At 35.7% G+C, this 12,575-nt stretch overlaps 1 protein-coding gene across 2 annotated transcripts; it reads left to right on the top strand.

Annotated features, from left to right (window-relative positions):
* The first annotated feature begins 453 nt into the window (after window positions 1-453).
* LOC143602027 (uncharacterized) lies at window positions 454-7,801 on the top strand. 2 transcript variants are annotated; one of them, XM_077079280.1, is made up of 8 exons: window positions 454-943; window positions 3,471-4,193; window positions 5,444-5,539; window positions 5,620-5,703; window positions 5,802-6,036; window positions 6,118-6,278; window positions 7,021-7,302; window positions 7,371-7,801. In XM_077079280.1, the coding sequence occupies exons 1-8, from the start codon at window positions 605-607 to the stop codon at window positions 7,425-7,427; spliced, it is 1,977 nt and encodes a 658-aa protein (XP_076935395.1). In that variant the 5' UTR covers window positions 454-604; the 3' UTR covers window positions 7,428-7,801. The 2 variants fall into 2 exon arrangements, with proteins under 2 accessions (XP_076935395.1, XP_076935394.1); XM_077079279.1 differs by having other exon boundaries at window positions 455-943; window positions 5,438-5,539; window positions 7,371-7,788.
* Window positions 7,802-12,575: the final 4,774 nt, after the last annotated feature.

Raw genomic sequence — 12,575 nt, forward strand, 5'->3', positions numbered from 1 at the left:
ATCGATAACACTCATCCAATAAGAAAAAAATTTAAAGTAAGTAAAGATTTTAATCTATTTTAAGTTAACATTTATCTTTATTCTCTACATTTTTTGATATAGCTATTCATATTAGAGAAATTGACATCTTGTGAAATAATTTGTTGATATTTTACTTTCGGAGTTTCTTCCAATCCTATTATTAACTTTGCTGTTGATGGAATTTGTTGTTTTTTTTACCGTATCCTGATTCTCGGTTATAGGCCGATTTTAACCTTTCATCCTATTGTAATATATATATATATATATACTCTTTTAACTAATTGTATAAAAATTGTTTAAATAAATATTTAAAAAGTAAAGGATTTGAAATTAATAAAAATGAAATTAATAAAAAAAAGTTTTTATTAATGTTTTTATAAATAATAATAAGCAAAATGGAAAATAAAATTTGAGGCCGATAACATTCACCCAATAAGAAAAAGACGAAACGCACGTCAAATGACTCATTGAAGTCACACCATTTATATTTCTATTTCTATTTCTAAAAACACACACACACTCACGCGCTTATTCACACGCGTTGGTGCGCGGCGCGTATGACATTCGCCGTCGTCCAACCACCATGCCAGGCTCCACTAACCGTCCCGAGACTTTAATTTCGCGGCTCCGTTCCGCCGCCGCCACCGCAGACGGCGGCGATTCCAAATTAAACGTCCTTCGCGAACTTAAGAACCAGATAATCGGCAATCGAACGAAGAAGGTTTCGTACATCAAATTAGGCGCCGTTCCGTTCGTCGTTTCGATTCTCTCGTCGGCTTCTGGTTCCGCTGATTCGATTCTTATCCAGTGTGCCGCTGCGATTGGTAGCTTTGCGTGCGGTGTTGATTCCGGTGTTAACGCTGTTTTAGACGCCGGAGCATTTGTTCATCTCGTTAATCTGCTTTCGCATTCGAATCAAAAGGTGTATATATATATATTATTCGTGTTTTTGAATTTTCATATTGATTGAAGGTTATTACACAGTAATGTTGTTAGTTAGGGTTAATCTGCTTTTGCATTCGAATCAGAAGGTATATATATATTATTCGTGTTTTTGAATTTTTATATTGATTGAAGGTTATTACAGAGTAATGTTATTAGTTAGGGTTAGGTTAGCCTGCCTAGGGAACATGATGCAGTTATAACAGATTGTTAGGTTTGCTGATTATTAAAACTTTTAGGAGTGTGATTTATGAAGATTATATGAAGACTAAAACTATTATGCTGATTGATTTAAGCAAAATTATTAGGATGTATAAGCAGTTAGAGCCTCTATAAAAGATTGCTAGTTTTGCTGATGAACATGTAATTTGTGTTTTTGTGTTTGCATTGCCATGATGTGTTGACTGAAGGTTGTTGCACAGTAATGTCATGTTATACGTAATTAGTTAGGTTTAATCTGCATTCGATATCGAATGTGAAGGTGTATATACTTCGTGTTTTTGAATTTTCATATTGATTGAAGGTTATTACACAGTACTGTCACGTATAATCTGATTATTTAGGGTTAGGTTAGCCTGTACAGGAACATGTTTGATATGTTGATTGAAGGTTATTACACAGCAGTGTTATTAGTTAGGGTTAGGTTAGCTTGCATAAGAACATGATGCAGTTATATAACTTATATGTTTGGTTTTAAATTGATCTGATAAGTTTGATATGATGATTTAGGGCTAATAATATGAAGATTATTATGATGTGTAAGTAGTTTGAGACTTTGTTCCATAACAGATTGTTAGGCTTGCTGATTATTAAAACTTTTAGGATTGATTTAAGCAATATGTTGATAATTAGGATGTAGCAGTTAGAACCTCTATAAAGGATTGTTAATTTTGCTAATGAATATGTAATTTGTGTATTTGTGTTTGCATTGCCCTGATGTGTTGATTCAAGGTTGTTGCACAGTAATGCCATGTTATACATCATTAGTTAGGGTTGGGTTAGCCTGCACAGGGAACATGATGCATTTATGTAACGTTTTAGGTTTAAGTTAATCTGATAAGTTTGCTTGCCTATGCTGATTGATAATAAGTTTGATTTGATGATTTAGGGCCAGCAATATGAAGATTATTATTATGTATAAGCAGTTAAAGCCTTTGCTTCATAACAGATTGTTAATTTTGCTGATGGATAAAAGTCTTATGAGAATATCATTATGAAGTTGTAAGCAGTATTAAGATTAAAACCTTTATGCTGATGGATTTAAGCAATATGAAGATTATTATTATCTATAAGCAAGTAGAGCCTTTGCTTCATAACAGATGGTTAATTTTGCTGATGGATTAAACTTTTAGGAGTATATCGTTATGTAGATTTAAGCAGTATGAAGATTAGAATTTTTAGGCTGATTGATTTAAGCAATAGGAAGATCATTATGATGTATAACTATAAGCAGTTAGAGCCTCTATAAAGGATTGTTAATTTTGCTGATGATTTAAACTTTTATAAGTATATCATTGTTGTAAAGTAACAATCAGCATCCTCTGTTGTATAATAGATTGTTAATAAGCTAGATTACCTAATTCGTGTTTTTGTGTTTGCATTCCCGTGATGTGTTGATTGAAGGTTATTGCACAGCAATGTCACGTTATACCTAATTAGTTAGGTTAGGTTAGCCTGTGCAGAAACATGATGTAGTTATATAACTGAAATTCCCTACGTTTTAGTTTTAAGTTGATCTGATACGTTTGACAGGTGATTTAGGGATTTAGGGCTAACAATATGAAGATTATTATGATGTGTAAGCAGTTAGGGCCTTTGCTTCATAACAGATTGTTAATTTTGCTGATGAATAAAACTTTATATCATTATGAAAGTTTAAGCAATATGAAGATTAAAATCTATATGCTGATTGATTTAAGCAAAGAAGATTATTATGATGTATAAGCGGTTAGAGCGCTTGTTTCATAATAGATTGCTAATTTTGCTGATGAATTAAATTTTTATGAGTATATCATTATGAAGATTTAAGCAGTATGAAGATTAAAACTTGTATGCTAATTGATTTTGAAGATTATTATGATGTATAAGCAGCTAGAGCCTTTGCTTTATAACAGATTGTTAGTTTTTGCTGATTATTAAAAGGTTTATGAGTATATCATTATTAAGATTAAAACTTTTCTGCTGATTGATTTAAGCAATATGAAGATATAATGATGTATAAGCAGTTAGAGACTCAATAAAGGATTGTTAATATTGCTGACGAATAAAACTTCTATGAGTAATTTGGTTACATTTAGAAAGTTAGTGAAAGTGATATGTGTTATGAGTCTTATGACTTATGAACCCAAAATTCAGGCACATCTTTTTACTTTTACTTGTCATCACAAAATTCAACAATATAGGATATGCATTATAAACTGATCCTTTTTGCATAATTTTTATATAAGTTTATCTGTTTATAGTGACATTTTTCAATTGTAACTTAAACTAAAACAACTATCATGCAGGTTGTAGATGCAGGTGCACGTGCACTTAAAATGATATACCAATCAAAAGTGGCACCCAAGTACGACTTTTTTCAGGAGAAAAACATGGAATTTCTTTTATCTTTATTGGATAAAAACAATGAAAATTTAACCGGACTCGGTGCAAGTATTATAATACATTCTTGTGAAACAAATGATGAGCAAAAGATACTAGCTAATGCTGGAACCCTAAAACGGCTGATCAACCTTCTAGAAGGCACCACAACCCAACGAGATGCCAGCTTAGAGTCATTCGCTACAATCATAAAAGAAAATCCACAAGTTATTTCGGAGTTTGTGGGGCCTGAAAATGGTAGAATGTGGGGTACTTTAATAGAATTGACAAAGGATAGGTATCCAAGAACAAGATTGCTTGCATGCATGTGCTTGATTTTGATTAAAAATGCTATTCCATCATATCTCCAATCGGTTGGAATCAGAACCAAATTGATATTAATATTACTTGAACTTATTGATGATGCTGGTCAAGTGGGAGATGAAGCATTGTTTACTTTATCTAGTTTCATAGCAGATGAAGAGAGTCTACAAAAATCAGCTTTTGAGGTGAATACAATTGACAAACTTTGTGACCACATGCAAAAGGAGTTATTACTACCTAAACGTCTTGAGGGAATGTTAATGATATTGGCTAATCTATGCTCAAATCTTGAATGTTGTAGATCGGTTCTTTTACAATCACCCAAGGTTTGTTTTCAATGTTTAAAATCTGATGTGAAATTTCTAATATTGTTTATTAGGTCTGCAAACGAACCGAATTTTCAGTGAATTGTTCGTGAACCATTTCCATGAACCAAATTTTTAGTTCATTTAGTTAAACAGACAAACCAACAAACATGAACACGTGTCTTGTTTGTTCACTTAGGTTTGTGAAATTTTGTTTAAGTTCATATTTTAAATTTGTTTATGTTTGTTCATTTACGTTCATTTATGCTTGTTAGTTTGCATTTTTAAGTTCTTCAGTGTATTTATTTGAACTAGATGGGTGCCCGCGCCATGCAGCAGTAAACGCAGATCTTGGTAATTACGTAATAAGTTTATGGGTGTTCATTGTTTGAAACCGTAAAACCGTTCAATCCGGTCATCGGTTTGATTTCACGATTAGTTTTTTTTCTTTAACTTTTGGCCAGGTTATGTCTTGGTTTTCGACGACAAAAAACTGTTATTAGCGGTTTGGCTCTTGGTTTAATTTAAAACCATTAAAACCAGACCGCAAACACCCATACATAAAATGTAATTGTTTTAACTAAAATAAATTATAATACTATACTCAAATTAAAGATAGAAATATGCTCGTTTTTATGGTGTCATTTTAAAAAAAAAAAATATTAAAGTATGAAAAAGTTATTAACATTTAAAAATCATGGGGGAAGTTGGGTTAAAAGTGAAAATTAAAGTAAGATATATGTAAAAGATTAAGGGTCATAGTTGTAATTATTTTTTAAATTTAACTATAGTTGAAGGGGCAATATTGTAACTATACTAAATAAACGTGAGTTTTAATGTGAGAATGACTCTTTTGCCCTCATTCAAAGTTGTACCATGTACAATATTTCTTGTAAATCCCTTAATGTAAAGTGTCTTAATTTGCCCTTGTTTGGTGTATAATATATAGTAAAGATATATTAGGCCCATTACAATTTAGTCTAGTTTATAATTTTTTTGGCCCAACACATTGTTGTTCACATAACGTACATCCATGTTCAGTTATGCTCGTTCGTTTATGTTTGTGAAACGTTCGTTTATACATTTAATGAACGGACATAAGTAAACACGAACAAGAAAACCACGTTCGTGTAATTGTTTGTGTTCCATCGTTTGTTTGGTTAAAGTTAAACGAACGAACACCTAACATGCTCTGTTTTTGTTCGTTTAGTTCGTTGAAATGCCTATTGTTTTGTATTTTTTAACGTGCAACTTTGGCTTCACAGTTACAGACTATAACCATCATAACTGATGCTCTGAGTCATGCTACTGTGGATGTACGTGTTGCTGCTTGCATATGTTTAAAGAATATCTCTCGCTCGGTTAAGGTTTGTAGTTTTGAGAAGAAAATATGGTATGCTGTTTTTAAGGATTTTTTTGGTCATCTTAAAACTGTATTTTTTTTCAGTATTTGAGTGCAGGTCATTTTATGACGGAAGCAGTTATTATACCGCTTATTCAGCTTCTAGATGATACTTCTACTTCTGTTCAGGTACATCATAACTTTAATTTGAGTATTGGGGTTGACTTTTTTGTGTGGACACATTTGGTGTTGACTATAGTTATATGGTTGACTGGATTAATATGCAGATAGCTGCACTGCGCACTATCAGTAACATAGTGATTGATTTCACAATGCACAAGTCTCTTTTTGTACAAAATGGAGGTGTGAAACAGCTTGCTGAGCTGTCAAAATCTATGGATTCAAGAGTTAGACTAAATGCCGTATGGGCTTTGAGAAACCTGATGTTTATTGTCGACAACAGGTGTAAAGACGGGATCTTGTTGGAGCTCAGAACATTGTCTTTAACAAGCCTAGTTTCCGGTAATCCAATTGTCACTGGATTCATTAATAAAATGATTAAACCATACATTAACTAGTGCACTGTTTTATTACTTGTTACAGATTCGAGTGCTTGTGTACAAGAGCAAGCTTTGGGCCTTATTTGCAACCTTGTTAACGGATCCGTTGACTCAATTGACTATGTCTTCAGTGAAGATGCTCTTTTATTAAACGCTGTTGGAAGACAACTAAGAAGTGCTTCAAAACCTGAAGTTTTGATTCAGGTTTTAACATGTCCTATCAAATCTTATGCTTTAATTGACTTTTAACATGTTATTATTATTATTATTATCAAAATTGCATATTAACGTGTGGGAAAAAAACGGGTGGAATATTTGACTTCTTTTGTTGTTTTGTGAGTTACATTTATTCTTAGTTATGTTATGATTCGTTTCTTGGATTTTTTTTAAATATTAAAATTTGAAAATTATGATCACAAAATAAAGAATGAACATGAACAAAACTTTTATTCAATTAGTTAAACGAACGAACATGAACACATGTCTCATTTGTTCATTTATGTTCATGAACGTTTGTTTACGCCCGCTCATTTAATTCGTTCATGTCCATTTGTCATGTTTGTTTACGTGTGCTAATGTGTTCATTTAAGCGTTTTTGGCCCATTATCTTTTAGTCTGGTTTTGTAACTTTTTGGGCCCAACACATTACTTTTAACTAGTTTTAGCTCAGTTATATTTGTTCATCTATGTTTTGTCATGTTCCTTCATTTACGTTCGCGAACCGTTTGTTTATACTGTTAACGGATGAACAAAAACAATAAACAAAATATCATCTTCTTAACGAACGGACATGAACAAGTAACCGCCGTTCGGTTAATTGTTCGTGATTCGATCGCTTGTTTGGTTAAAGTCAATTGAATGAACACGAACGTGCTCCTTTCGTGTTTGTACGGTTCATTTACAAGCCTATCTGTGAACATCAAAACTAAAATGATGTATTGAACAGGGAATGTATGTTCTGTGCAACGTGGCATCTGGAAAAGAGTTCCAAAAAGAAGCAGTTATGAGTCAAATTCTTCCTGATTCGAATAATGGCGATACGCAATCAATAATGGTGACTATGTTACAAAGTGACGTTGCCCAATTAAGAACTGCTGCAGTTTGGACCATAGTCAACCTCACCTTTCCACCCAGGGCCGCTGCATCAGCGCGTGTGGTCAAGTTGAGAAATGCTGGAATCGTTTCTCAGCTTAAGAATATGGCTAATGATCCGTGCTTAGATGTTAAGGTATCTTTCTTGGCTTGTTTATATTATAAATAAAACCATTATTTTCTAATATTTGTTGTTTTTTACAGCTTCGTGTTAGAACAGCACTCGGACAATCTATGATATTTGGGGATTTCTCTACATAAATGTTGGTTTGGTACATTTAACTGTCGATGGAATGATAAGCATACATCAAGGTTGATTCGCGGTTCTATTGTTGTAATTTGTAATAATTAAGGGTTTTTTTTTTCTTTTTTTTTGTTAAATTAAATAATTGACGATCACCAGTTTTGTTTGGAATTTATTTTATTGCTATGATATAGAATCCCTTTTTCTTCTTTGCAGTGTTATACTGTTTCGACTTTCGACATTTAACGATGAACAGTTATGTAATTTAATGATACATAGCCAAAAAATAACAATTAAGTTTTAACAATAAGGTAAGAAAACATGCCAATTCCTGGGATAATAAGTTTGCATTTGAAGTTGATAGCATACACTATAGTAATAATTTCTTATGAATGACAAAAACCACAGTTTTAACATGTAATAGGCCGCTTGGCGTAATTACTTGACTTAACATTTTCATCTTAACGGGAACTATACAAAAACCACTAATATCTTATGGTTAACATGGGTTGTATGACAAGTTAAAAATTATCATACACGTGTGTATGATGTTTTGACCGACAAAAAAATGACTTACGAAAATGAAATAGCTTAGTAAGTTAATCCTAGGGTTAGGAACATGATATTAGGAGGAATTATCTTGTAAAGAGGAGATGGCACGGATAGACATGAAAAATATATATGATACACACATTCATAAACTGTTGTCTTTTACCAAGATATACAGTTAAATTTTCTCAAATTAATCGCTCCAAAATAAAGATTTTACCTTTCTTTGGTAATTATTCTTAAACCAAATAAAAATAAATCAATCAATCAAAAAGAAAAAAAAGAACTATTTTTTTATAGGTATGTTTATCCAAAGACCCTTGATTTTCAAGGGGAGTTCCACTTTATTTAATATGTTAATTAAAAATAAAAAAAATGGATTAAAAGATAAATTAGAAGAAATAAAAAAGAAGTTACATTAATGGGGTGTTTGGAGGAGCTTTTAAAATTTGCTTATTTGTTTGTTTGTTGAAAAGTAAATGGTGTTTGGTAAAGCTCCTTTAAAAGCTTCAAAATAAAACTTTTCAAAAGTGTTTTTTGCTTTTCAAAAAGCAAATCAGCAAATTTAAAAACTCACCTAAACACCCCCTAAATCGTGTTCTGCAACATGAATTTATTGGGCATAATATCGTAAGCTTCTTACACCTAAGACAAGGTGTAGTGGGGCAACAAATTGTTGGGGGGGGGGGTATGGGTGAGGAACACCGCCCCTGACGATGAGAGGGCGACTGGGGGGGGGATATTGTTATATGTAGTGTGTGTGTGTATAATGTAACTGGACTATTATACCATAAACTAAAAATTGCTCTTTTGTTAACTAGGCGTCACATGTCACTTATCCCCCCAATATGTAGCTCCAACTACACATAACCTAATTGCTATATATTGAGTGGCAAAATGGGCGGGTCCGGTAACGGACCATGCTGGGTTTATGCCAATTTGGTTCAGGTCAGATGAGACCAGGGCCTATTTATGTCAATCCCGGACAATACCACACAATACTCAAAAGAAGAGAGTCACGCACATAAGTAAATACCAAAAAGAATTTTATCTAAGTCATAAAGGTAAACTGTGATTTTATAATGTAAGGATGAATTTGGTTGGTAAAGTGGTAAATAACATGTTTTATTGGTCTTATTTTACAACCATATCTTCATGAGTCACACCATCAAAAGAGAAGGCTTAGGAGTATTGATAGTCGTTTTTCAAGATAACATAAGTTGATTCCTTAAAGAACGCAACTTCTTGTCATTCAAAGCATGTGCACTTAGAGTCTCATGAAACACCAAGGGGTGAATCGGTCAATTCTCCCACTAGGCTATCATAACTCAGTGATTCAAATTTGTGATGATAGATGAATGATGTTGTATTGCTTTATGCGGCTTCGTGTAAATATTGGGGATTTCTCTACATTAGACTTCGTGGTATGGACCACAACTATTCGGTTTCCCCATAATGCCACATCACACCCCGCTTCATTCCACTATCTTCCCTAATATCCAGGAAATACTCCCCAACTCATAAGTTACTTTCTTTTTCAATTAAATAAATACTATTAATATATCTAAAATAAAATTAAAATTTAATATAACTAAAGTTGATGCAACATAAAACATTACCAACTAATTAAATTAAAATCATTGATTTATAACTAATATGTATAAACATAAAACTTAAAAATATACAAATTCGAGCCTTCAGTTCGAAAAACGTAAATATATTTAACCAAATGTACCGGTTCAAACACGTGTCAAAGTCGTTAATGAGACAAAATTATTTTTTTTTCCTAAAAAAAATTGTTTTCGTTAAAATTTATACCGGAATGTTCATAAAATCTTTTTATACAAACCTACATATTTTGTTTTTTTATTTATTTTTTTTAACAAATATACATTATTAACCAAATATTATTAATATCATAATTATTATTTTTTTTTTTGGTGTAATTCCACTTAGTTTATATATAAAGTTTTATATAATTTACTATAAAACGATTACAATAAAGTGGCAGGCAAACGGGCAACAAGCTGCGCCGCAACCCCCTTTTGAACAGCAAAGCCAATCCTGCTAAAAACGAAGCTTTGGGACCTAGAAGCTGAAGAGGTTCCGTGTACGACGCGCTGAACCCTACTCAAAAATTTCACAGCCTCTGGAGCCAGAAACCCAAATGTATCAAAGGCAAATGGTAGAAAAACATGTTTATTATCTAAACAAGCTTTCTCGTGTTTAACAACTTTGCCCGATTCAGCCTTCAACGCAGCCTGACCCACAACAAACCCACGGTCCCTGAGCCCAACAAGAGGAGACACTCCTGTAAGATCCACACAGACGTGTTTCCCCCCTGCCCACCCGAACACAAGAATATCAGCTGGTCGTAAAGTAGACCTCCCTTCAATAGGATCCGTGAGAAAGTTAACAGGGGCCTCCTTTTTAGCAGAAATCCCTGCCCGTTTAAGAACATCACACAGAACATCCCTAACCAGATCATGTCTGTATTTAAAGCCAGGCAATTCTTTGCAATGCACCGCATGGTCACCAAAAGAATCCAAACAGACCTTACGACAAATTGGGCAAGGTTCATCCGTCGGGAACATAGGGATCATTAACCGGTACTTAAGGATAGCCCGATACTCCAAACCCGACATACGTTGGCCTAATCCTTCAATGGGGATGGCCTTTAGAAAATCCTGAGCCCGAGGAGCCCGAAGGCATTCAAACACCGCCTTTTGGCGAGGGGATAGATCAAACTTCACTTCTAAACTCTTGACGATTCCACTAAATAAGGCACTCGCCACAACATGTTGGGCTTTAGGGGGGGCGGTGTCCTTATTAGAGAACCCGCTAAGATCAAAATCTGGAAGTGAAGTACGCAAACGATCCATCGCACACCCATAATCAGAGTCCAACCCATAAATATCACAACCCTGAAGAATATGGTCTTGCAAACACCACGACTGTGCTCTCGAAGCCACAAAAGCATATGTAGATACATCTTCGGCCGAACAGAGACCCAACCCCCCATAACGGATCGGAAGTGATGCCAACCTCCATCGGAGATCCCCAAAGAACGGACCTCCACAAACCACGATGTCCTCAATCGCCCTCCGAAGACCATTGTCAAATATAGAAACAGCTTCCCCCACATACATAGGTTGGCATGTTCTCAAACCGAACAAAAGCTTGGCGACTCCCATACATGAGCGAAGCAAAAGAAGCTCGCATTGAGGATCCCGAAGTCTTGGGAGACAGCTCATCAGTTCCACAGCACTAGATGCCCTTTTCATAGCCAAACTGCTGATAAACCCCGCATTCTGGCTTACAGCACCACCAAGGAGTTTCACGCCAAGCACCGGCCTTCCAATCCCGCAAGGGAACAACCCCTCCTGTGCCTTCACCCCATTGCATGTTGGCCAAAATAACTCTGTTTTCTTAACGTTTAATTCAAGACCCAAACGAGGCCCCTCAGACCTGATAATATCTAATGCTTTGGCTACCTCTCTAGTATCCCCGATAATCGTGCCATCATCCAAGTACCAAGCATGAAAGAGAAGCTTGCACCGATCTCTGATTTGGTGAACAAGTGGGTGCAAAGCTAAGGCAAAAAGGAGAGGCCCAAGAGGGTCCCCCTGTTGAACCCCAGTGGTGGATTTAATGAAAGTATCACCCACATATAACCTAGCCGACTGCCCATATAAAAAATCCACCCAAAGAGAAATGGAAGGACATCGACTCCGAACCTCATGTAGAAGGGTCGTCCTATCAACTAAGTTGAAGGCATTGGAGAAATCAACAGTAAGCATAGCCAATGACCCATCCGAATGAAACTGATTTAGAAACCTGTTCGCGCTATGAAGCACGGCCTCTGCCCCACTGGGGACTCCCACCCCAAATTGAAAGTCACCGAGGTATTTAACCATCTCCTTCCCGACACCCCTCATAGCCACCTTAGAGACCAACCGCCTCCAAATGGCCCCAACGACAATAGGTCTAATCCCATTGTCCGGTTTAAGCAACGGCGTAAGTGGGGCAGACGCAACAAACTCTGCCAACACCTTAGGACACCTTCCCCCCAAAAATAAATTAACCACCGCAGAGATAGCCTTGAGCAAACCATCCGCAATCGGAGACCCCTCTCCGCACAACGCATCTAAAATGTGTTGGGCTCGCAAACCGTCCCGCCCACACGAAGTCCCTTTAGGGAAAGACTTAATGCACCCAAGCACACTATCAACGTCCACGACAAGGGGAGACTCAGAAAGCAAGGAAGCAGGCATAATCGGAGGTGCCATGATGGGATGCTTAGACAACAAAGCGTTCAAAGTATCCTTACCGAAAGGTGCAACCCCTGAAGAGCATAATACCTTGACCGCAGCAGTGAAATGCCCGTCCGCAACTTTTCGCAAACATTGTTTAACATTGGCGCCCAACCCGGCGTTGTCAGACTCGCGTACAAACGCATCACCACCCGGGGCATCTCCTAGGGGTTGGTTAAAAAGCGATATAAGGAGCTCAAAGAAACCGTCACGGTCACCCCAAGCGGATAGCGACCGTTGAATAATTCGGCATTGCTCAGACTTTCTATTGCCAGACCTGCGCTGCTGACGATTAGAAGGTCT

The sequence above is a fragment of the Bidens hawaiensis genome, unplaced genomic scaffold, assembly GCF_021521415.1.
Source record: "Bidens hawaiensis isolate Kalapana, Puna unplaced genomic scaffold, B.hawaiensis_p1.1 tig00057784_1, whole genome shotgun sequence".
In the NCBI taxonomy this organism is placed as follows: domain Eukaryota; kingdom Viridiplantae; phylum Streptophyta; class Magnoliopsida; order Asterales; family Asteraceae; genus Bidens; species Bidens hawaiensis.

What these genes read in the sequence shown, in the direction of transcription:
- LOC143602027 (XM_077079279.1), top strand. Translation starts at nt 605, where the DNA reads ATGCCAGGCTCCACTAACCGTCCCGAGACTTTAATTTCGCGGCTCCGT. An exon ending in TTCTTTTACAATCACCCAAG is followed by an intron (nt 4,194 to 5,437) that starts GTTTGTTTTCAA and finishes TTGGCTTCACAG; the next exon opens with TTACAGACTATAACCATCAT. An exon ending in AACCTGAAGTTTTGATTCAG is followed by an intron (nt 6,279 to 7,020) that starts GTTTTAACATGT and finishes TGTATTGAACAG; the next exon opens with GGAATGTATGTTCTGTGCAA.